Here is a 24,003-nt window from a genome sequence, read left to right as displayed (position 1 = left end):
GTGTGTACCCGTGTCATCCAGCAGGGGTCAGTGTGCACCAACTCAAGAATCACACAGCGTTTACGATGTAGACTCAGCAAACTGATTTCTTTTAAGTGGCCAGTGCTGATTTGGTGCTCAGTACAGCGTAGTAACGTACCCCGGGTTGTTTATGCTTGCGTTTTGTAGTGTTTTTTTTTTCTTTTTTTCATTCTTCGCTCCGTTCACTGCTGTGACAGTGGGAAGAGTCACCCTCGACGTGGACGTGGTCAGTTGGCGTGTCCCGACTCGGAGTGACGGCTGTGCAGTCCTATGATTCCTCCTAAACGTTTTTTTACGCTGGCCCATTTTCTAACAAACTAACGTTATATCGCTAACTTAAGTTATATCGTGACCTAGTTACACCCTCATTGGAAGTTGACGACAGCCGGGGTCCAAGATGTCTGTAGCGGGCTTGAAGAAACAGTTTTATAAAGCCAGTCAGGTTTGCTAAACTTTTCTCCTTGCTAGCAACTGTCATGTATTTGTTAGCAGCTAGCCTCATTTAGCATCATTAGCTGGCGGTTTATAGCTAGTTAATGTTATTAAAGCTCTGTTGATGTGGCTGTTGCTGTCTGGTGTTAGCAGAAAGCTAACATTAGAAACCTTTTTTGTCGGTGTGCTAAAATGTCAATGTTATTTTTAGTTGGCACTCTGTGTACTTTTTTTTTCAGCTAGCGTTAAAGTTAACAAGCATCTTTTCGGACATGTTTTGCATTAGTGTAAACTTACTTTAGTTATCGTTAAGTAACATTATTGAGCTTCACCGCTATTTCACATTGTGTGCTTTCATGTTATCCTAACCAGCAGTGCACCAATTCAGATTCAGTAAAGACACATCCTGTGGCAAGTTAAACATTAGCTGTGTTTGCCTTCAGGGACTCTCCGGGTGAGTCAGGGCTCTAAAAGTGAAAAACATCACACGAAAAGTCTTGTAAAATACACTATTAACTAAAATTGAAACATGTGAGTTAACAGTTTGGGGGCATTTATAGAAATACCTTCCTTTTTTCCATCGGTGAGGTAGTGTTACCTGAACATTAGATTTCAGTAACGCTGTCTCCTTTGAAGTGAAAGACCTAATTACCTATTTTCCAGCTGTGTTTTGTGTTAGTCTTTTGTTTATCGAGCTACATAAATAATTAAGGCATTTTAGGCTGAACAGCTGAACAATCATTGCGTTAGAACTGCCATTACTCGCCATGGAAATGTAAAAGTCATACACAATTTAGTGTCTGAACCTTCGTTGTGAATGTTTTTAATTTTGGTTTGCTCTCACAGTCATGGGCGGAGACGGTGCAAAAAGATTCTTGGGTCTGTTTTCTTCCTACCCCTGCTGATCTAAGCAGGAAAGACATTTGGTTTCTGCCCCAGCTTCCTGTCAGGAACACACTCAGATCCCTGATGATTTGGTTGTGAGGAGAAAAATAAACAAGATTTTAAGGCTGTCATGTTAGGACTGTTGGCACTGGCTGTAATGTAGAAGAACAGTAAAGGTGGAGATAAAGGTGCAGGGAGATAAAGAGCATTAGTGAGCTGAGGAATGATGCAGGGAAGGAAGTGTAAAGAGTGTGCTTTCCCTTTATTTGACTGCAATGCAGCTGCTTTTCTTGCCAAAACTGCAGGAGAGCCAATAACACTTGACATAGTTCAGATTTTCTTTTAGCTGGAGGCATGCAGGAAGTTGGCCTCTGAAATAATATATCTGTGCCATAGATGACACATGTCCTTGTTTTTTTTCACTGTCTCGCCTTCCCTTTTAATGTTTTTCAAAGAATTTGTGTTACACTAAATCTTAAAACCTGAAATGTCAGACTCAAGGGCTTCTCAGTCACAAACAAGATCTCACACATACAAGTTGTAGGTGTCAGCATGGAGAATCGAAATGACAGTATCTGATACGCTAAAGAATAAGTTTATTGATGCACATATACAGTTCTGGTTCTCAAATGCTTCAGTTCACAGCTGAATGTAAATATTTATGCTAAGTGTGGGGTTATACCCAACAAGATGTCCATTACATAATTTTAATTGATGACGCAAAGAACCGGCTGACAAAAATTATTTATCTAATCTTTTTAGTGGTTATATAAATAACATTGTACAAGTTGAGCTGTTGCTGTTGTTACCTAGATTTTAAAACTAGCACAAACAACAGTAAACAAATACCTGCACCAGATGTAGGGCTGCAACAGTAACCTGACGATTATTTTCTTGTTTAATCAACTCTATAAAACACCAGAGAGTGGCCATAAATGTCTATCACAATTTACTATTTGTTTGCTTTAATGTAAGACAAGTGAGGACAGCGAATTCTCACATTGAAGAACTTAAAACAATCAAGTCATGGCATTTTATTCTTGAAAATGGACTTAATCAATTATCAGAATAATTTGCAGTTTAATTTTCTGATCTGTTAATCGACTGATCGTTGCAGCTGTAGCCACATGTGTCCAGTCATCTTGTCCAGTTGCCAGAAATAAATAGTCACCTGACAGCTAATCAGTATTGAGAATTTATATTGGTCATAATATGATAAGTGAATTTTTGTTGGACCAGCTCACAGGTTTAGAAACGCTGCACTAAGCCTCTTCAAAACATGCATCACACTTACTTACTGGTCTAACAAAAGTAAAAAGTAAAATATATTATAGTTTGGTGGAGACTTGATTCATTTGCAAGAACGATACTCAGTCTTCAATAAATCCTTGTGTTCGATATTATTACGCCAGTCAGTCATAATACGGGTGCTGATGGAACAATGGTAGCATTAGTGTAAGAAGCAGCAGGCAGTATGCTACAGGTGCAGCTAATTGAGGGAGCTATAGTTTGAATTTAAGATGAAGGGTAGTGAGAAAACAATTTAAAAGGACAGGACCCAGGAGGTGTCACTAAAGTGAAGTAATAAAGGATTGAAAGTATTGAACACTCACTAAGTTTCAGTGATGTGATGAGAATACTTGACAGTTTCTTATAGATCACCAGAAGGCAGCGTAATTTCTATCATAGCTTCACTTTCTTTATCTGATCACAGTCCCACTAATTGGGCAGGGCTCTTTTTATATCTAGTTTTGAGCTTGCATGACTTTGACCTACTTTAATGTCTCATCTTAGGTATGACATGATTTCATTTTCTCTCACACAAGTATTAGATAAAATGCTGTTTCTTTTTTTCCCCTTTAATCCTGCTCTTAAGATGTTTTCTTATTACATATGATGACTTTAAAAATAGCCAACATATGTGCTACAGCTAAGAGACAAGTCTGTTGTGTGAGACAAATTAACAGAGTGAGAGTAATGTGGTTTCTCCCACCATTTAATGTTAACCAGCTGATTTCCATATGCTACGGTAGAACGCAATGCAAATATTTCTCTTGCAGCTCATTTTGTATCAAGGCCTCTGTATAATTACTCGACTTTCTCGGCCTTGCAATCTCTCAGTCATCTGAGACCAAGCAAGAGCTTGAACTAGGCTCTGTGATAATCCACTTGCTGTTAACTAATACCATAATAACATCATGTCATTATGATTAAAAAGATACCTGTTTTAGACTGATCCCATTGTGTAGCTGCATGTGCTATTTATACTAAAGCTTCCCAATGATAACTTTTTGTGGATGTGTTGGGCTTCATTCCTTTAGATCTTGTTTGCATATAAATAGTGATGTTACACTGATATGAGGACTTTATGTTTTTACTTGCAAAAGAAAAAAATGCAGTACAACAGTACTTGGTGGCTAACAGATTATTCCAGGGATTCACTTTCTACCTCCCAAAACCAAAAAAGACTAAAAGCTTAAGTCTTGTGGCTTATATATAATCTAAGAGTGGGTTAATCATAAATTACATTCATTACCCTTCCAAAAAGTATTGTAAGGAAGGAGTGCTAAAAACAGACAAGATTACAAAAATTTAGGACTGCAGACTGCAATCTTTTCTTACCTCTGAGGGAGGGAGTGAAATGCTGAGTAGGCTGAGGGTTGAGGCTGTGTCTTTACTTGTGACCTGAATCCCCCAAGGCCCCCTGTCATGTGCTTTCCACATACAGCAGAAATTCAGCATTAAAAGATCCCAGACTGTTACTCTCAGCTGCTGCTGTTGCTGCTGAGGTGCGAGCATAACCATAGTGTGTTTCATTCTCTGTTTGTTAGAATTATATGTGTAAACCTCAAAGAAATAGATGAAAAAACCCTTACTTACTCCACATTTTTGAAGCTTTGATGTCAAACTTAGACTACATATCAAGCTCTACTGTTCACTCACCCGTTAAATATTTCTTACAAGAAGCATTGTCCATCAGACCCAGAAAGTCTGAAGTTCCAGTAATCACAAAAGGTCATAAACAATAGTTTTGAGTCATTTAGGAAATGACTCAAACTGCTGTTGCTCTGTCTTAAATTTGAAAGGCAATCATGTCAGGCTTTTCCAAATTATACATGCCTATAAAGTCTAGTCCAGGTCTTAGTTGTCTAAAGACTAATTTAGTTAAAACGGTGAAGGAAATCAGTCACAGTTGAGGAGGCATGGGATGATATGAAAATTTCATGTCAAGATTATCGTGGCCAAAATATTTGCAATTCACGATATTATCCTGATAATCTTAATCTTAAAATGGCACTAAAACACCGGAATCACTTTATCTTACATTTTGTGAAGAAACAAATGTCTTTATTGCATCACATATAGGACACATCTTTTTTTCCTTTTTAGTGAAAAACAATCAATCTTAAATAAGGTAATCATAAATCCCCTGCATGAATAAATAATGGCAACATAATGTGAGTCTATTTTTCTTACATGATAATTCCTGTCATTTGGAATACTTTTGTACGTTTTTTTTTTTTTTTTTTTTTTTGTGGGGGATACAACAGGGAAGCTGAGCCTTCGGCCATGGTGACTGGTTTAGGATTTTTGAATGACTGGAAAGATGTAGGATCACCCTAGTGGCAATTCAAAATAAATCAGGATATCAATATAGGATTGTATGTTAGTGAGCTAGACAGCTTTTTCAAGTCACTCTTGAGGGTATTCACGATTATCCAGATTTATGATTATCCTGGTAATGGAAATTACTACGATCAACTGATTGTGAGTGTTTTTATTGTGATTCACGATAAAAGTCATTATCATTTATCATCCCATCCCTACTGATGACGTGCACAGTGGTGTTTCGGGATAGTAATAATGTCACCTCAAAATGTTGAGGAACATCTACTGTAGTGTTAGGGTATAAAATTTAGATCTTACAAATGTAGTTTTGAACAATTATTTCCCTTTCTCAGGGCCTTTCTTGTGGTGTTTCATTAACCATCCAAACAGTTTGAATCACCCTCTCTGTTAATACTGTTGGGTGAAATAATTAAAGATTAACATCAGGGTAGTTGAAATTTTTCTCAAACTTTAATGATAGTAATTGCACAAAAACAAGACACTTCCTGGCCTGACAAAAGGTTTATTATTACAGAAGTGTCAAGAAAATGTGTAAGGTAAAAGTTATTGGTCTAATTATTACTAAAATGAAATCTAGACTGGATTCATGGCACAAACATAAGGAAAAAAAAACCCAAACTAGTCATAGTTATTCTTGCAGAATGAGTCTACATAGTACTCTGCAACCAAGGACTGTTGTTGCATCATGTCGTCTTCATTATCTTACTGGTGGTGATTGGAGTTGTTTTTCTGCCCATTCCACTTGGAGAAACTCAGATATGGAACCATGTAGCTCATTGGCACAGCAGGTCAAGACTTTAATTATCTTAAAGTTACAGCTGTTCAGACTCAATAACCGTTTCGTTTCATTTCAGTTCTCTGTGACTAACAGTATATCTTAAAAACAGCTTAGAGAACTGCTTGAAGTTGAATAAATTGGGCAGTAAGCATGTATAAAAATGCTTGTACTGTACACACACAGATACTGGGCTGTTTTCAATTTTTTATGACTTTAGTCTGTGGCCTAGAAACATGGTGAGGGATCTCACATGGTAATACAGATGCTTTCAATCAACATGTTTTAGTCTACTTAAGTTGTAGCACATTGTCTTTATTCAGATAGAAGTAATGGAATTAACTGATCCAACATTTTTCATCCTGCTAAGTGCAAACAAAAAGGATTGTGTAACATAGTTCATGTTGTTGCTCAGTGTGTTATTTGTTATTCTTCCTACTTTAAAATTTCAGATATTCACTCTTTAACAAAGTCAAAAAAATGCAGGAAACCTCACCTGTGGAGTTAGGTTAAATGTCAACACATCACAGAGCGTTCAGTATGAGCTTGAGGGTGAATTTATTCAGCACATACAGTATATTTTGCTAAAAGAAAGAAAGCAGGTGTGTGAATGTGTAAATTAGAGATGAGCTTAGTCTTGTTTAACGCTCAAATCAAAACCTTATGAGCAGCATTACATTAATTTGCACTCTGTCTCTCTTCCTTTCCCTCTCTCTCTCTTTCTCTCTCTCTCTCTAGATGGTAAGTGAGAAAGTTGGAGGTGCAGAAGGAACGAAACTAGATGATGACTTCAGAGACTTGGAACGGGTAAGAGGGATCTTTCTGTGGTTGTAAAAGAAAAACATCTTTGGCCAGAGCTGTGGGCCTGGTTGGTTTTACACAGTACACAAACTTGACTGCTGTGTTGACATCACAACCTCATAGCCAATCACTGCCAGTATTCATTTTGGCTTTTGTTCTTTAATGACAGTATGTTGAAATACAATATAAAGTGAAATATGAGTGCTTAAAAAAGCACTTTTTTTCAGGCTGTGTCAGACCAGCATGTCACAAAAAAATACATAATAACCAAACTTGATGGGAATAAAAAATAACATACTGATCTATATTCTTTAAATACTTTTTCTATGTATGAACTTAAGAGCAAGCAATGATTAACTGACTGTTAAACACAACACTTCCTTTGCCTGTTACTTTTTTATTTCATTTATGTGATTACACTAGCTCTGTTGAACCATTTTGATGTGTGTACTCGCTGTTTTCTTGTAGAAAGTAGATGTGACCAGTAAAGCCGTTGCAGATGTGATCACCAAAACATCAGAGTACCTTCAGCCAAACCCAGGTGAGAAGAAAACCTGATTACCTGCGTTTATCTAAATTATTTGAACTCTTTGATTGAAATTCGTTTCACTTCTTTCTCCCTTACCTCCACAGCATCGAGGGCCAAACTGTCCATGTTGAACACCATGTCCAAGATCCGCGGTCAGGTGAAGAACCCAGGCTACCCTCAGGCAGAGGGGCTTCTAGGAGAGTGTATGACCAAGTATGGACGGGATCTCGGAGAAGACACTAACTTTGGTAAGATATGTGTGTTTGGATGCGTATTGTAGTTAAAGATTATAATTTCCTGGAAGAGGAACGTTTGGCTTTGTTGTTATGAGTTTTTGGGTGATCATGGTTGGTATGTGTGATGTACTGCTTTCTGACTAATTTAGGTATTGTACTTCTGTCTGTTTGTGTATGTGTGTGGTTTTGTGAGATACCATCTGTCTCTGTATGTGTGGTCCAGTGTTGATAAAGTACGATGGTACTTATATACTATAAATCTACTCGTTTCATTGAGCTGTTAATCTCTGTCTGTGTGGTTCAGGCGGAGCACTAGTAGATGTAGGAGAGGCCATGAAGAGAATGGCAGAAGTCAAAGACTCTCTAGACATCGATGTCAAACAGAACTTCATTGATCCATTGCAAGGGCTCTGTGACAAGGACCTCAGAGAGATACAGGTATCTGGCGCACTAACAGTCAGTTCATTCATCTCTTTCATTACATAATATGAGGAGATACGAGTCACACATACCAAATTAAATCTTGTTTTTTTCGTTATTTCTGCAAATTGTCGGATTTCTGAAGATATAAGAGTGTAATCACATATTCATGACTCTGAGCAGGTGTAAAATATATATAAAAGAAGTCTACAACAGACTCTTGTCATAACTTAAAAACACACTAAGCTAACGCTCTAACAATCTCAGCACCACCTAAAGAAGCTGGAAGGTCGTCGCCTGGACTACGACTACAAGAAAAAGCGTCAGGGCAAGATCCCAGATGAGGAAGTTCGACAGGCCCTGGAGAAGTTTCATGAGTCAAAGGAAGTGGCAGAGACCAGCATGTACAACCTGCTGGAGACTGATGTGAGTGCTTATTTATCACTGTTTGGTGTGTGGTGTTAATGTCCTCTAGGGGAGGACAATATGGCAAAAATATCATATCATGATTTGTTTCAGGCAGTATCACAATGTCACAATCACAATAGTGTGTCGTTTCGGATAACTAGCAAGATGTGCATCATTTATATTTAAAAAAAAAAAAAAAAAAAAGGCAACGACACAGTACACTTGAGCTGACGTAACAGCATAACAGAAATAAGTGCTACCAGTTAGCAGGCAAGCTAAACTGCAGCCCAGCTGTCAGTTTAGCATGATGGGCAGCAGGTTAGCCTCCTAGCAGGACATTAAAACTGCTGTAGATTTCACCAGCAGTTTGGAGATGTGGTACAAGGCGCTTGCCATGTCAGTGCTGCAACCAGTTAGCCTTCTACTAGCAGACTGCACTCCATCACGGAGCTGAACTGATACAATGTGCACTGTAGGATGATACTAACGATTTCTCTGTAAAGGCAAATCATGGAGATATTTTAATTGTTCACAATCTAATATCATCATTTTGCACACCTCCAGTGTCCTCTAAAGCAGGGGTTCTGAACCTTTTGTAACTTAAGGCCCACTTCTGATTGTGAAAATATTTCCAAGGACCACCTTCCCAAATAAATGGGGGAAAAAAAACATGACAAAAAACTGGGCTGCAAATATGTGTTATGCCACTTTCAGCTGTAATGACCAAAATAAATATTCTGCTTACCCTCAATGAGACACTTGGCTTGCTTCTGGGAAATAATGAGATCAAGTCTTGGTGGGATTGGTGAGAGGCTGACATGCAGAGTAGCAGTCAAAGTTGCTTTCAGTTTGCTCTTTGCCTTTGATTTTGTGATGGTCACAATTGAAACCTCTGACTCACATAAATAGGTGGTGGTGAAAAGCAACAGAAATGTGTTTGCCCATTTTGACAGAGAGAGATATTGACTGGCAGCCAGTATCCAGAATGAAGCAAGGTCAACTTGTGTGAGCTGAAGCTTCAGGCTGCTGATAGTTCCATCAGTTCATTTTCCAACACAGTGGATAGAGACATGTCTTCTGAAGCAGAATCCACAGAGAAAGCTAGCTAGCTAACAGTGGCAAAACACGTTTGTCTCTACTTTATGATGTGTTGTGATTGGTGCGATTGGATATTGAAATGTAACTGGTCATTGATATTATGCATTTTAATTTGATGTTTTTTATTTATGTGAATTCTTGAATACATTTAGATATAAAAATAACTAGCTTTGTAAATTACCAAAAAAAAAAAATTAACCATTTGCCAGTACCACTGCCTCCGCGGCCTAATAGATGACACTCTGAGGCCCGGTGGTTGAGAATGGCTGCACTAAAGCGTAATTTGAAGTCTGATCCTTCCACTGTATGGTCCAACTTTAAAACAATGATTTGTTCAAAAAATCAGGGGTTCTTCTAGAGATGACGGCTAGTCATACTTAACATGGCATTACAGAATTTGTGACATAAAACTGCTTTCAGCACAGTGGAAAAGAACAATTATATACAGACTAAAAATACAGATTCTGAGGTCCTTATAGCAATATAAACATCAAATCAAAAAAATCCATCCCTAATATGTAGATATCAATGAGGAACATTTCAAAGGATAACTACAGTGTCTTTTCAGTCTAGGCCTTCTTGTGATGTACTGTATAGTGACTCCACTTTATCATGTGAAACATTTTATTACGCTGCAGAGCTTGACTAAGTATCACTGTAGCATGGGAGGGGGCTGCTGCCCAATACACACCCACAGGGCAAACATACACTCCATTTGCTACACCTATAAAGATATAATAAAACACGCCCATTCAGCTCAATAACACGCACAGTGCAGATAAACACGTCTTTCAATAGCTACAATTGAACAGTTATATCATTTAATCACTATTTGGGTTGAGGAGTTACAGCATTTGTTTGCCCTGTAGATAACTGTAGGTGTGCACACCTGTAGGTGAGGAGGCATAGGAGCATATATCTGAGTGCATTCAGATCTAAACTGATAAGTGTGTTTTATTATACTATAGCACTGCAATTGAGAGGTTAGTTTTAATAATGAGGACTGGTTGTCTGTGTGAATATGACCAGTCCTACCAGCAGGAGCTCCTTCTGTTCTGTAATGCCTCTGTTTGCCTCTTTCCTGTCATTCCCTACTACTGTTTGAAGAATATATGTCAGGAAATTTCAGCGCAATTCAAAAAAGATCATTTTTGTGGGCCACAAGTTAAGATTATTTTGTCAGACAGTTATATAAAATATGTATTATAATTCATATCTGCAAATCTCCAAGGTGCAATATATGCCCATATATGGTTACTGGGGCTTTTATGAACCGTTTTAGTTATTATCCAGAATACGAAACTGTTCCACTGAATCCATTGAAATGCCTGAAATGAAGAACTGAAACTGATTATAGTGTGTGTGTGTGTGTGTGTGTGTGTGTGTGTGTGTGTGTGTGTGTGTGTGTGTGTGTGTGTGTGTGTGTAGATAGAGCAGGTGAGCCAGCTCTCATCCCTGGTGGAGTCTCAACTGCAGTACCACAGACAGGCCGTGCAGGTGCTGGAGGAGCTTTCTGACAAACTTCGAGACAGGTGCAGTAATGAAACCTGACACAGCTGTGCAGCTTTCTGCTTGTTGCTGCTCGAGTGTGGTTGTAATCCAGTCACGCCAACTTCGAACATCATTTTGTATTTGGCATAGAGGTTTGTAAACGTAAAACTCAACTCAGTTCATCTTCTTTCTTTTTTTTTTAACAGGATGAATGAGGCCCAATCTCGACCAAGACGTGAATACACACCGAAACCCAAACCTATCTTTGACTTCGGAGACAACAACCATTCAAATGGTGGTTACTCAACCTCAATGGCCCCTCCACCTTCACGTAACTCAGGTAAGATACAGTAGTCTGCAATGGAGATGGGTCATAAAAAACTAAATATCCATTGGTGTTGATTTAACATCAACATTTTGCCATGAACACTTTTTTGTATGAGGAGACTGGCTGTATGGTTGGCCAAAGAGAACGTATGGTGTCTGAGAACAAAAAAACCTTTCTCTGCATTATTTTGTATTCATCCTTACAATTGCGTCACTCTCAAAGCCACACAAAAGGGCATCATAAAATATGTGGAAAAGAGCCACCATACCAGAGGTCCAACAACAACAAAGCGTCCAGCTGTTTCCACACACACAGAAGATGGACTGAGCCATATTGGCTTGCTGAAGAGCTGCAACCAATAAGTAGCACTGAGCAGAAATATGTTAAACACATTCAGTGTTTTTTCTCTAGTCTTGTAAATAGAGGTGTGCACTGAACTTTTGAAATGTACCCAGTCATTGACCATGAGAAAATGGACGTGTGTTTCTGTGTGAGGGGGAGGGGTGTGTGTGTGTTTCTGTGTGTGTCATGTCATCTGGCTGGCCTTCCTCCAACTGACCTTGTTCCCCTTTCCTGTTGTGACATCATCAGAGCCATCGTTTCACTTGGCCAGATTGTCCTTTCGGAAGCCCAGATTGTGTGAGTCACAGGTTGTGTGGGCCATTTTTTTTTTTTTTTTGTGGTCTTGAAATGGTCCAGTGTGCTTGCACAGCTTCTGGTGTGAAATGTAGGAAGTAGGATGTAAGTTGCCTCTCACTGGTGGTTTACTGTGCATGTCTAGTGCCATAGCATGTACATTGTGTGCTTGTGTATCAAATACACATCCTGTCCTTTTTAGATACTGCTATCTAACTTGCTGAAAGTTCAGCTCTGCAAATGCTGGCTTAGTCCACATTTGATTTAAACATTCGGCCACAAAACAACAATCAAGATACTGATACTCTTACTGTGAGAACTACTGTTTTTTTACTCAACGGTTTGAAATTCAACAGGATATTGCCACACAGGATATTTATACTGTACATTTTTAAAGATATTTCAGTCAGGTTTTAGAGCTCTGCACAGAAGCTACACTACTGAAAGTTACTGACTTCTTCCCTGTAGCGGACTTTCTGGCTGCTGTAATGAAAGTTTAGATCTTAGCACAGCCTGTTTTAGTTTATATACAAAACCATGAGGGGACTAATGTTTCAGTCCTTACAACTACATTAATGTCCTTGTCGTAAGCCTTTGAATACAGGTGGCAGGTTGAACACTGAATGACACATAGAGCATCTGAACATTAGGTGTAATGTTTGGTTTCAGCATCCTCTAACGCTGTTTTATTTACTAACTTGTATTGTGTGAGATTTTGGCTTTTTCTTGTTAGAACACATTTTGTTGATATTAATGAAGTTAGTTAAGTTATTAGTGGCATTTGTTTACATACTAATGTAGCCTGTAGTAGTAATTGTCTCTTTTTTTTTTGTAGAAAACCAAATTTGGTTTGTTGAGTTTCTGAATCTAACAATTATGAAACACATTCAGTATTCATCACATTTCTTTTGTTACACATTGATTACAGTATGTCTGTATTTCAATTTTTGTCCCTACCCGTGAAGAGCAAAGTATATGGATCATCATCCATAATCTGACTTCATGTGTAAATTATTTTGAAGCCAGGGGACAATATGGAGTACATCTCTTAACTTTAGAGCATATATCACATGTTCATATTAATGAGAAACTAACTTTTTTTTTTTTTTTGAATTGCTGTGAAATTTACTTACACCAGCAGTGTGTTGTGTGATGTTGACTATTTCAACATCACACATATTCATCAACTATATTTCCTTATGAATTCATTTTTACTGGTTATCGTAGAAAGTAGACAAAATCAACATTTCATGAAGACTGTTATTATTTTTGAAGTGGCCAAACAGAAAAGTGGGTCACATTAAGTTACATGCTAATCGCTTTATTTATCAACTTGTCATATCAGAGAGATGATTTCCAGTCCTTTTTAACTTGTTTAACTCACTTTGGAGAAATATTTGTAATTGTAATTAAATTGCTTCAGATTCTGTCCTTTTTCACAAAGTGTTAACATTAATTCTGCTGCTGTAGTTTGATACAGTAGGGAGTAAAAACACAGAGAATGAGCCACCAAAGCTTTCCCCATCTCTAGCCTGCCCAGCAGTTTGTGGAGTAAACCTTGATACAATGAGAAAATTGTTTGGAGACAAAAAAGCCTAGTTTGTCTGTGCATGGAGCCTTACTCTCCTCTGCTGATCTATGTGAGGTCACACAGAGAGGGAAAGATGGAGGAAATGATATAGAACAGTCTAACAGAAACCTGGTGTCCAAGGATGTTTTGGTTTTTGGTCAAAGATTCACTTTGTCAGCACTAATGAGCTTGTTACACATTGCTGTGTTACTCATGATCTGACTCTACCAGATACTAGTGTTGTACTAACATAAACGCATTACTAAATTACGAACTGATTTTCCTCCTTTTCTCCGTATTTGTGTTTTTTCTTAGCCCCGGAGCAGCCGAGCTGTAAGGCGCTGTACGACTTCGAGCCAGAAAACGAGGGCGAGCTAGGCTTCCGCGAGGGCGACATCATCACCCTGACCAATCAGATCGACGAGAACTGGTATGAGGGAATGCTGAACAGCCAGTCGGGATTCTTCCCTCAAAACTACGTCGAGGTCCTTGTTCCGTTGCCACACTAATATTAAGAGAGCGAGAGAGCTGAGAGGAGACTGATGGGAGAGGAGGAGGAGGAGGAGGAGGAGGATGAGGAGGAGAGCGGGAGTAGAATTAGTACAGAGGGAGGAAAGTGAAGCCAAGGGATGGTTCGCAGAATATTCAACTCTTAACGTCGTCATCACAGACGAGCACTTGTGTCATCAGGAGTTGTGGAGAGGATGGTCACATTTCAAAGTCCAGACCAGAGTATCAACCTGTGTCACCCAAAGGTAAAAGGACTAAGATGGACACAAAACATCATTACCCGTAATCTGACAGTGAAAAACATTTCTTGAGGACTAACTGATAAAACATGTATGAGGTTTCTTTTTCCTTTTTTTTTTTTTTTACCACAAATTACTGATATAAAACAGAGAATTTATATTAAATCTGGTTGTTTGATGACTGAAGAGACACATTCATATCATCCTCTTTGCATGACTGCAGTCTGTTTAAAACTCAGGTTGGTCACCAACTTAACAGACCATTTTCAGACTGGAGAAGCCAAGTTACTGTTATTTGTAACTTGACTGTTAATATTTTCATTTCAAATCTTTTTTTTTTTTGCCCCACAATGACTGGAGCTCATCTCTTGATGCCACCTGCTGGCCAGACTGAGAATGACTTTTTCCTGACTAAAAATGGAACTACACATGACTAAAATGTGGTTTTATCTAGTTTAACCTACAGTAATAAATAAATAAATAATACTGTATCACATTTTTAATGAGAAAGACAGGCCTAAATTAGCCTCAGATTTGTGATTTATATCATTGGCAGGTATTGGCCTATTTGTAAATGCTCTTTTTTTTAAGCTGTCCAGTGATGATGGCGTCAGTGAGGGTCCCGTTTATTTCAGTATTTGATTTGTGTTCGTCTCAACTTACTACAGTAGTTTTTAAAGAGTAGAACTGCTTACTGAATATGTGAGAAAATGTTGTAATTGCACCTTGGTACTCAAATGAGATTGATATGTGTGTGTGTGTGTGTGTGTGTGTGTGTGTATGTGTGTGTGTGTATGTGTGTGTGACAGACTTAATCCACCATTACACACAGACCCAAAGTTGAATGCAGACGTTGCACCTTTTTGTCACTTAAAGCAGGCACGTGTTTGTTGTCTAAAAAAATGCAGAATGATTTGTCAGTGATGTGGTTGTCTGCTAGTCTGTTCAATAGAGGAGACAGAGCCAAAAAGTCTTTGTTAAATGCAATAGAAACATTTCTCTCAATGCGCCTATTTTTTTAAACTAAATACTCTATAACAGCCATATATTCATTTAGTTATGGGCCTGTTTGTCTGAGCATGTTAAGCCTTTTCTTTTACCTGCTTCAGTCGTTTGACCTGTTGTAGACACCCGTTAACTCCATGCAGTGCCTGAATAGACGACGCTGCTGGCAGCGATTCCGTCTTTCACATTCATCACTATTTGTCCCTCTGTTACTGCCTTCCCTCGTGTCTTTGAAAATGTGAAACTCATCTTTGCTCTGCAGTTATCTGAAACTAAGTCTGACCCTGTGATTCTGATCATTCACAAAGGATCTGATTTGATTTATTTGTCGGCACGTTGGGCTGATGTAGACAGGTTGTCTAGACAAGGCTGGCTTCTTGTTCTGGATTTAGCCACACCTGCAGATGGAGTCTAATCCAGCGTACCCTGTATGAGGGAAAGACCTGGACTGAAAGGGAAACCATCAAGGGAAAAATATGTGTAAGCTGTTGTCCATTTTGATTAATTTGGGTTATGTTTTTTTTTTTTTTTTTTACCAAACATGAATCTTTACCAAACATTTATTGTCAGTCCAGTTGATTTTGAATTGTCTGGGGGGGAGGGGTTAATTGTGAATGACAAATCTGTACTCTGTCACCGTTTGCAGTCTCTCTGCTCCATACGTCTGACCTTTGCCCTCCTTTTATCTGTGTTTGTCCATCACTCCACGCTGCCAAACACTTCCCCCACTCCCGAGTTTTGGGCCTCGTCTAATATGTTTACATCTGTGATCTTTTTACATTTCACTGCTCATATAAAGTTCAGGGTAAAGTTGAAGGACTGTAGGAGGTGCTGTCTGGATCACACTGTTGTCAAAAAAAAAAAAAGTCCTTGCTAGCTTTGTTTTAGTGCCTTTGGAAAAGAAAGAAAGGGGGGAACGCACCGTACAGTAACTAATACAGAAACCAAAACCTAACCTAGCTACTTAACAAATGGTCAAGAATTTCGTTTTTCTATTTTTTGGTTTGATCTCTAGCCGTTGGCACTTTCCTGTGTAAAGATGGAATGCATGTGTGCATATTTCTGCACGTTTATGACACTACAGGCAGTTTCCTGCATATGTGTTGTTTAGACTGTTTGGTTTGTCAGCAGACCACCAGCGGAAACTGTTTTTTTTTTTTTTTTTTTTTTTTTTTTTTAATGTAGATTTTAATCCATGTCTGAAAAAAAATGTCCCACTGATTTCTTTTTTTAAAGGGCTATGTATTTGTTTAATCAGTCTTAAATGCTCCTTTGAACAGCATCATTCTGGCTCTCTATAGTATTTTTTTATATACAAGACCTTAAAACATTTTAAATTAATCCTTGCATGTAGTCCTATATTCTGCCTTGTAAATGTATGTGATAGGTTTAAGTTGTCTTTTTACTTTTGGTATCAGTACCGAATTTAACCGCAATATTTTGTCCTTTATTATCAAAGTATTTGTACTTGCTTCTTTCTCGTCCCCCATCTCCCCCTTCTTACAATAAACAAAGAGGAAAAATATTTTTTTGTTGTATTTGCATTTTCTGACATTAAAAATGTACTTCATACGGTTGAACTGAGCACAAATTTTAATTTTCCTCCGGCTTCATGCACAAAACACACACAAAAACTGTTAAGTGGGGTATAATGTCTATATTTTTTAGAAGGAAATCAACAAGGTAGAGACAGTTTTGTTTAAATAGTTCCAGTGTGTATATTTTAATGCTTTTGTGGATCATCAATCAGCAGGCTTAAGGCATTGCTCTGTCTTCATACACGTTCATCACACAATCCACAGTTAGTAATAAATACAGTACAGGTAAAGAGGGAGCAAATATCTGTCCCAACAGTAGAGGGGCACATTCACAACACAGCACACACACACACATACACCCGGTTCATTAGGCTACTGGATAAAAAAAAAACCTTGCTCACCACAATGTAATCACCTGCACCACATTGAAACCCTCTAATTTCACTTGAGAAACCTAAACATTCACAAAACCTATTGCAGAGTACAGTTTAGCCCAAACCAAGACACATCTGCATACTTTGCTAATGTAGTATATTTTGCCCTACTCATTTTCACTTTTTTCCCCCAAACCACGCCTCATTGGTTTCATTCTAAAAAGGCAATAACAACACATGAAATGTTTACATTGTACATATCTGGCAAGGATACTGGCACAGATAGGCACATAGGTCCATTTGTAAAAGGTACGAGGCATAAACACAGGCTGACTTCTGGTCCATAAAATCTTTTTAGTGTCCTTCTGTGAAATAATGCTTTTCAACACTCTTTAGTCTCATGTTCTCTGATCTGGTGCAGTCTGGTTTTGTGTATCAATTGTGCATTTCTCTGTTTTCATCAGTGGTTAATACAAGCTTCACAGGTTTTGTGCCTTCAGAGTCACTGAAGTGTTTGAACTCACAATAATGCTGTATCAAAAATGAAGTATTGCTCAAGGGTGAGCGTTTTCAAGGCATCTACATGTTTTTCAAGCAGGTTTTTTTTTTTTTTTTATTACATTGTACGCTCATTTGCTCTGCGCAAAAAGGTTTTTGAAGTGGAAGGACTTTGAGACGCAGAGTGGCCACATGCACACATGCAGAGCAGATCCCCACTCACTGCAGGTTGATCAGCTGACTGTAGACGTGCTCTAAGATCTGAGAGTAGGCCTGGTCTTTGGGGGCGTGGCAACTCAGGGAGCCCTGAGGAAGAAGACAAAAAAAGTCAAGACAAGTTTGATCATGTGTGATGTCCCCGAAACAGTCTGAGGATCCAAGTAAGGGGACAGCCAGGTAGAAATCCTCTTACCTTGATCTTGTCCATCATGGTTGTATCAGGACACCAGTACTGGCTGAACTGAACGATGTCGGGAGCTGCCCTGTAGTAGTCAACCAGCAGCATCTGTAGAGGAAATAAACAGAAGCAGACAATTTTATATTGATTTACAGTACACATCACACACATTTTGCATTTTTTTGCATCTGTATTACCATTTCATTAAGGACATCACTGGTGAGGAAGTTGTCCTGTACATAGGTGACCTCTACAGCTACTGGGATACCGTAGTCATTAGACCGTTGCTGCGGGAAAGAATATGATGATAGGATGCATAGCTTTAGCTGAAACCTGAGTGCAAACATCTGTTTAAATTAACTATGTGTAGGCCAGATGCCATTAGACATATGTGCCTGTGTCCTCACCTCAGGAGGTGGAACGACCCAGAATGGGGTTATTGTGGACGCCACACCTTGATTACCATGATAATATGGTCCTGAAAGAGAAAAAAAAGAGTCATGGCAAAGACAAAAAATACAAACTGCTGCTGACAATTTGGCAAGAATCATTATGGTACAGTACGTTTTTAAGTTGTGACATTTTACTGACATTTAATTACAATCCATTCATCACTGACTCATATCTGCCTTATTTTATTGCAAAGCATTAATTCGACTGTAAAAACGACATTTACAAAATGGAAAATGACATCACCCATGTTTCCAGCTGAGAAGCTGCTGTATGGACACTTTACTCCAATGTCATTCAAGTTCAGTATTTATAGTTTACGAAATTTAATATGCTACTATTTGTAGACACGTCACCATTTACCTTATTTCATTCTTAATGAAGTCCAATTTTTTGGGTAGTGCAACTTGCATGTCAGTATTTCCGACCTTGCAGTAGACCTTTCTGTAATTACTGTGCATATATTATATATAATTCCTCAATCTCCTGCTTTGTAATGTATAAAGTAGCATTTCAACAACAGTATTCAACACTATTTAATCTCATTGCATGGGATCAGTTAAGTGTCTCTTTTTAATCGAACTGTTTTCACAGCTGGCTGTGGAAGATCATTTCCTCTGTACAGATCAATAATCTATCACATCATTCATTGATGTGCTTGCCACACTGTATGTAAAGGGAGGCACTTACCACAGATGATGCCCAGACAGGGCTGGAAGCCATTGTTTGAACCCTGCAGCCTCAGCTGGTGGTCCATCTGAGAGTCAATGTCCTGCAGAGACGGCAGAGCCGGACCTCGCGGGTGACTGTGGTACCAGCCCACCAGCGACAACCCGCGCATGAACAGGTTCTGACAGATCTGGAAGAGATTAACCATATTCATTTGTCTTGTGTAAAAGTAAATAAATGTTTACTACAACAGTAATTATTATGTGCATTGCTGGTTCACAGAAGAAGCTCAACAATGTTTTATAAATAGAATAAATTGTAATTGTTGGGACAATATTTTGCAATTCTATAAATTGTGCAGCTGAATTTTGATGTGCAGTTGCAGTTTGCCTTTTACTGCATGTCCCAAATACAAAGTTTGTCAATCACATGTTTCTATAACTTTGCTAACATTAGTGCACAGAGCCTAAGGGCAAGAACACCACTTTAAAGATTTCACATTTAGGTCTTTATCCCAGGACACTTCTGTCACCGCTTGTGAACTTAGAACACTTCCACAAAAACTGAATTTTAGATGTTACTAGTTAACAGAAAGTATTAAAACTCTAAGTAAAAAACACACACAAATCTCAAGGGTTAACACACTCAGCTCAGCAGCGGCAGCATTTATATTTTATATAAGTGATGGAAACTCAAGAGTCGATTCTTCAGTTCCTGGCTTTTGGAAAGAGAGATGCATGTTGACAAGTACTGTCTGTACAGTCCTGGGGCACAGGTAGACCTTGTGAATTTTTTAAATGGGTGTCATTCACCTTCATGTTTCCTGCGGGCATAGAGTGCATGCTGTTAGTGCAGACTGCTGATTTACTGTCCATGCATTACCTCCTCCTCAACAGCAGAAGCAGAGTCTCTGTCGGCCAGCCTGGTTCGGCAGGGAAAAGCCCTTAAAACTGTTAACACTGAAACACAGCAACCACAAAGAGAAAGTGTGAAAGTTTCTATTCTTAGCTTCTGCTAATGCGTATTTTCTGCAGTTACTTTCTTACTCACGTTGTGTATTGGTATCCCATCGTCCTCCGAGGTATCCGACCACCTCACTGGTGGTCAGGTGACAATGGAAATCCTAATGAGAACAAAAAGCACTCGGTCTCTTAGGTGTTTTATCAGTATTTCTTAATTCTCCTTTAAATTAAATTGTTGCTTACCATTAGCAGCAGTACATTACTGGACACGGCTACATTGAAAGGCTGGAATCTGTTGATGGCTGAGAAGGCTGACAGCTCCACTAGCGTGTGTGGATCTCTGAGGATACAAGTTACTGTCAATTTTGCTCTAAATCACTCCATGCTGAACAAAGTGGTCCACATAACATTTCACTGATCACTCTGAATAAAAGCCGCTACCTGGCAGCATCCCTGGTGCCCAGGGTGCAATATCTGACAGGAATCCTCTCTCTGTCGGTTCTCCGTGAAACCATTACGTCTGTAACAGCCGAGATCAACACTTCAGCTTGTTTAAAACAATGTGTCTTTTGCACAAAGTTAGAAGAGAAGACAAAAAGAAGAATACCATTTAATCCAGGTTTGGTGTTTTTGTTCTTCTCATCTGCCTGCACAGCTGTTTTCCCTTCCTCTTCATCCTCATCATCATCCTCCTCACTCACCAGGCTCTGCCATCACAAAAAATAAACAAATTTGACATATGATAATGTAGGTAAAGTGATATAGACATATAACTCATTAGATTTTAGATTTGCACAAAATGTGTCATTACATGATCAGTTTGACCAGTCAACCTTTGCCAAGTGGTTTCATAGTAACTACTGGTTATTTTATCATCCCTCTTTCACAATCACTTCTTATTTTATTTCTCCTCTACTCTTTCTTTCCTCTTTCTGTGTGTCAAGAGTCATTTCCGACATAATCAAAAGAAGAGCTGACAGAACTCAATGTTCTTTCCACAGAATTGTATAAAAATAACTTATTTAGTTTGGTTTCTTTTTGTGTAGGTCTAAACTTAGGTCATGATTTTTGATTTTTAAAACACAGTAAATATGCTACTGCTTTCTGCAGTATAGTTGCTTCATTAAAAAATAAATAGAGTTTACAGATTCAACAGTTTTCCTCTCACCATGTCTGCGCTGGGCTGGTACTTGTGCAGCCAGGTGGTTTTGTACTGGACCAGCTTCTGTCCCCTGTAGCGCACAGATGCCCAGCCACAGCCAGACTTCTTGGCTGGGTTGACCAGACGCTTGCAGTGTGTTGCCCAGGCACTGGGAGAGTTGAAGATCTGGCCCGTCTCCACCCATCGGATTTTCCCGTCATTCAACAGGTCCCCGACAAAGTTCTTCCCCTGAGGGAGCAGAATAGAGAAATGTATGCGGGGTTTACTTCTTTAAAAGCCACTGCTGGGTGACTTTTCATTGTCAGTGTATCAGATAATCAAACCAGTCTTGGTCGAGACACAAAGCAACATAACAAAACACTTAAATAAATACATTCTCACTCTTTCAAGCAGTGATGTGTGTTATTACCAGGTAGTGGATGGCCAGCACACCGTCCCCTGGCTCCACCAGGCCGTCTTTCAGCAGCACTCGTAGGGTGATGCCTCTCCGGGTCAGCAGAGAGCCCCGGCCGGAACTGGACCGCAGGTCTGCTTCCTCCCCTCCGCTCATCTCCTCCTCATCCTCCTCACCTCCATCCTCCACCACCTGTGGAGAGCTGGGTGGTTCTGAGCCTGAGGACATAAACACACACACACATTCACACATCAAGCAGCATTATGTGCAGGTCTGCTGGAGTGATGTAGGTGTTAAATTGTTAATGTTGCAAAAAAAAACAACAACTATAAACTTGATATGTTATAATATATGTACTTCATTTATTCTAATTCAACGGCCTCTTGTGAAAGGTCCTCTGAATTAGCCAAGCACCTGACTCTGTGTATCAAAGTTATGTACATCAGGAGCATTAAAGTCAATGTAAATGACCATCATTTTCATTATAATGACTTTATAATGAAAGCTCTGCTGTAATGGCAGCCTGCATCATTCATAAGTGCAGCATGCTAAAATGATAGCAATCCTATCTTTAGTGAAAGGAAGCCCATGGGACCAAAAATAGCCAAAACATGATCTAAATTGGCATTTCATTAATTACAGCTAAGCTATGCGGTTGGCCTTTGTTTCCACCTCCCATTAGGACACGGCTCTCTCCGCAAGAAGAGGCCTGCTCCCTGTTCTGTTAATTTCACTCAGAATTACAATTAAACCCCCTCTTTCATTCTTCTCACCCATATCTCTGAAAGCGTCGGAGAGCGCCTTTAAATCCAACTCGGTCAAAAGCGGCTCCTTTCCAGGGCGCTTGAGGCTGTGCGGAGGGTTGAGCTCCGGGCAGATTTCACAGATACACTTCGCCACACTAGCTCCGGCTATTATTCAAAAACATAAAATGAAGGCGTCTGTGGCTCTGCAGTGTAGTTTCCTTGTTGTGTTGCTTTAATGTCAGCTCCCCTCCCCTTTCTTTCTCCCTCTCCTCGTCCTTGTCACTCTCCCCGTGTTCTTTTGACGTGCCATGCCGGTTTATCTGCCATTATACAGACGCTCATTAGCCTTAAAATACTACACAACAACTAAAAAGGTGAAGGAATCGTGTAGGATTAAGAAAAAACGACCTTACTGTTCTGAAAAATGTAAACGATACATAAGCTGTGGCGATATATCTGCGTTTCCTCCGGAGAGATGAAGTGTCGCCCCGTGCGAGTGAACCACTCGTTATTTTGGCATTTAGATGGATTAAAAGTGTAAGTGAAGATTAAAGGGTCCTTGTTTATAAGTAACACTACAAAGTAGTGAAGGCTAGTGATTTGCGTGGTGTTGAAACACGACCTTGTCCCGTACTCGACTATTTACAATGTGGTTTTCTTCACCACCGCCGAGATGTTCCTTCTTTATGTCCGAAAAGGGGCTCATATATACCGGGAAGCTGCCTGCGGAGGGCAGCAAACCTCCAGCAGCGGTTCCAGCTCCCCTTATCCCCACCTGGTGGTAATACATGCCTGTATTCACACAACAGAAAACTACAGGAAATACAGTGTCCATGGAAATGTCTGCAGAGATGTCAGGTAAATAAGCTATGGGCCAGTGGTTTCTCAAAGTGAGGGAAGGGGTCGTTGAAGGGGTTTTAGGGGGTCCCTAGCAAAAAGAGGAATAATCTATTTTCATTATAATTCCATCCATAAGTAACACAATGACAGAATGTATTTTGGTCATGGGTTTCATTCACTTTCTGTAATAAAACATCTCAAAGCAAAAATCTGATTAGATGGGGGTCTGTGGTCTAATTTGTGTCAGTTTAGGGGTCCTTGACGTGAAAAAGTTTGAGAACCACTGCTATAGGTTGCAGTTAAGCTGTGGTGGAAAAGTACAGTATTTCAATCAAATTTTAAGGTACTTTAGATAGATAGATAGATAGATAGTAGGGCTGTAGTCTCCTGGTCGACTGGTCGATTAGTTGGTCGATATGCTCTTGTCCAACTAAATTCTCATTGGTCGAATAATCTCCGTGTTACTTTCGTAGGGAGAGAAGTGCTACATCAGTAGCCCTCCAGGATTAATCCATTATTTCCTGCGGTGGGAGGGACAGACTAAAAAATTACCTGTGAAAAAGGGGGTGCATTCAAAACACAACCGTTGTTTTCACAGCTTTGAACTCGCCCAACCTAGTGGACATTGCCAGGTCTAACTGTACTCAATGTTTACTGAGTGTTTACTGAACGTACTGAATGTCTACTGAATCAGCATTTCTCCTGTAATAATATCACTGAACCCCCGCCAGGCCAAAAATATTTTTTAATGCCAAAAATAACACTAAATATCGGTTGCGTAACTTCGTTTAGGAAGTGCTTAGTATGTTTGCGTAGCGAGTGGGAAAGAGCATCAGGAAAGTGACGATGGATGTGAGTGGAGCAGAGGAAAAGGTTAGCGGTAAATTCTCAGTCTGGCAATAAATGTACAGTACAGACTCCAGTGTGTCAGTTAATAAATGCTAAAAAGTCACGTCTGT

The 24,003-nt window shown here is 39.3% G+C and overlaps 2 protein-coding genes across 3 annotated transcripts; one reads left to right on the top strand and one right to left on the bottom strand.

Moving 5' to 3' along the window:
* The first annotated feature begins 74 nt into the window (after positions 1–74).
* On the top strand, positions 75–16,539 carry sh3gl1b (SH3-domain GRB2-like 1b). 2 transcript variants are annotated; one of them, XM_044360743.1, is made up of 10 exons: positions 75–463; positions 6,482–6,550; positions 7,013–7,085; positions 7,178–7,321; positions 7,614–7,747; positions 7,997–8,155; positions 10,664–10,767; positions 10,933–11,066; positions 11,646–11,693; positions 13,576–16,539. In XM_044360743.1, exons 1-10 carry the CDS (start codon positions 419–421, stop codon positions 13,767–13,769), a joined length of 1,104 nt encoding a protein of 367 aa, XP_044216678.1. In that variant the 5' UTR covers positions 75–418; the 3' UTR covers positions 13,770–16,539. The 2 variants fall into 2 exon arrangements, with proteins under 2 accessions (XP_044216678.1, XP_044216679.1); XM_044360744.1 differs by lacking the exon at positions 11,646–11,693 and having other exon boundaries at positions 78–463.
* mpnd (MPN domain containing) lies at positions 16,128–23,063 on the bottom strand. Its single transcript, XM_044360741.1, has 13 exons — positions 22,232–23,063; positions 21,474–21,676; positions 21,071–21,292; positions 20,510–20,609; positions 20,344–20,422; positions 20,146–20,242; positions 19,991–20,063; positions 19,823–19,899; positions 18,962–19,130; positions 18,229–18,299; positions 18,019–18,108; positions 17,837–17,929; positions 16,128–17,730 (listed from the first exon to the last, which is right to left on the bottom strand). Exons 1-13 carry the CDS (start codon positions 22,233–22,235, stop codon positions 17,644–17,646), a joined length of 1,365 nt encoding a protein of 454 aa, XP_044216676.1. The 5' UTR covers positions 22,236–23,063; the 3' UTR covers positions 16,128–17,643.
* Positions 23,064–24,003: the final 940 nt, after the last annotated feature.

The sequence above is a fragment of the Thunnus albacares genome, chromosome 9, assembly GCF_914725855.1.
Source record: "Thunnus albacares chromosome 9, fThuAlb1.1, whole genome shotgun sequence".
Taxonomy (NCBI): Eukaryota; Metazoa; Chordata; class Actinopteri; order Scombriformes; family Scombridae; genus Thunnus; species Thunnus albacares.
Note: the sequence above shows the minus strand (reverse complement) of the source record. Positions and strands in the feature narration are given on the sequence as shown.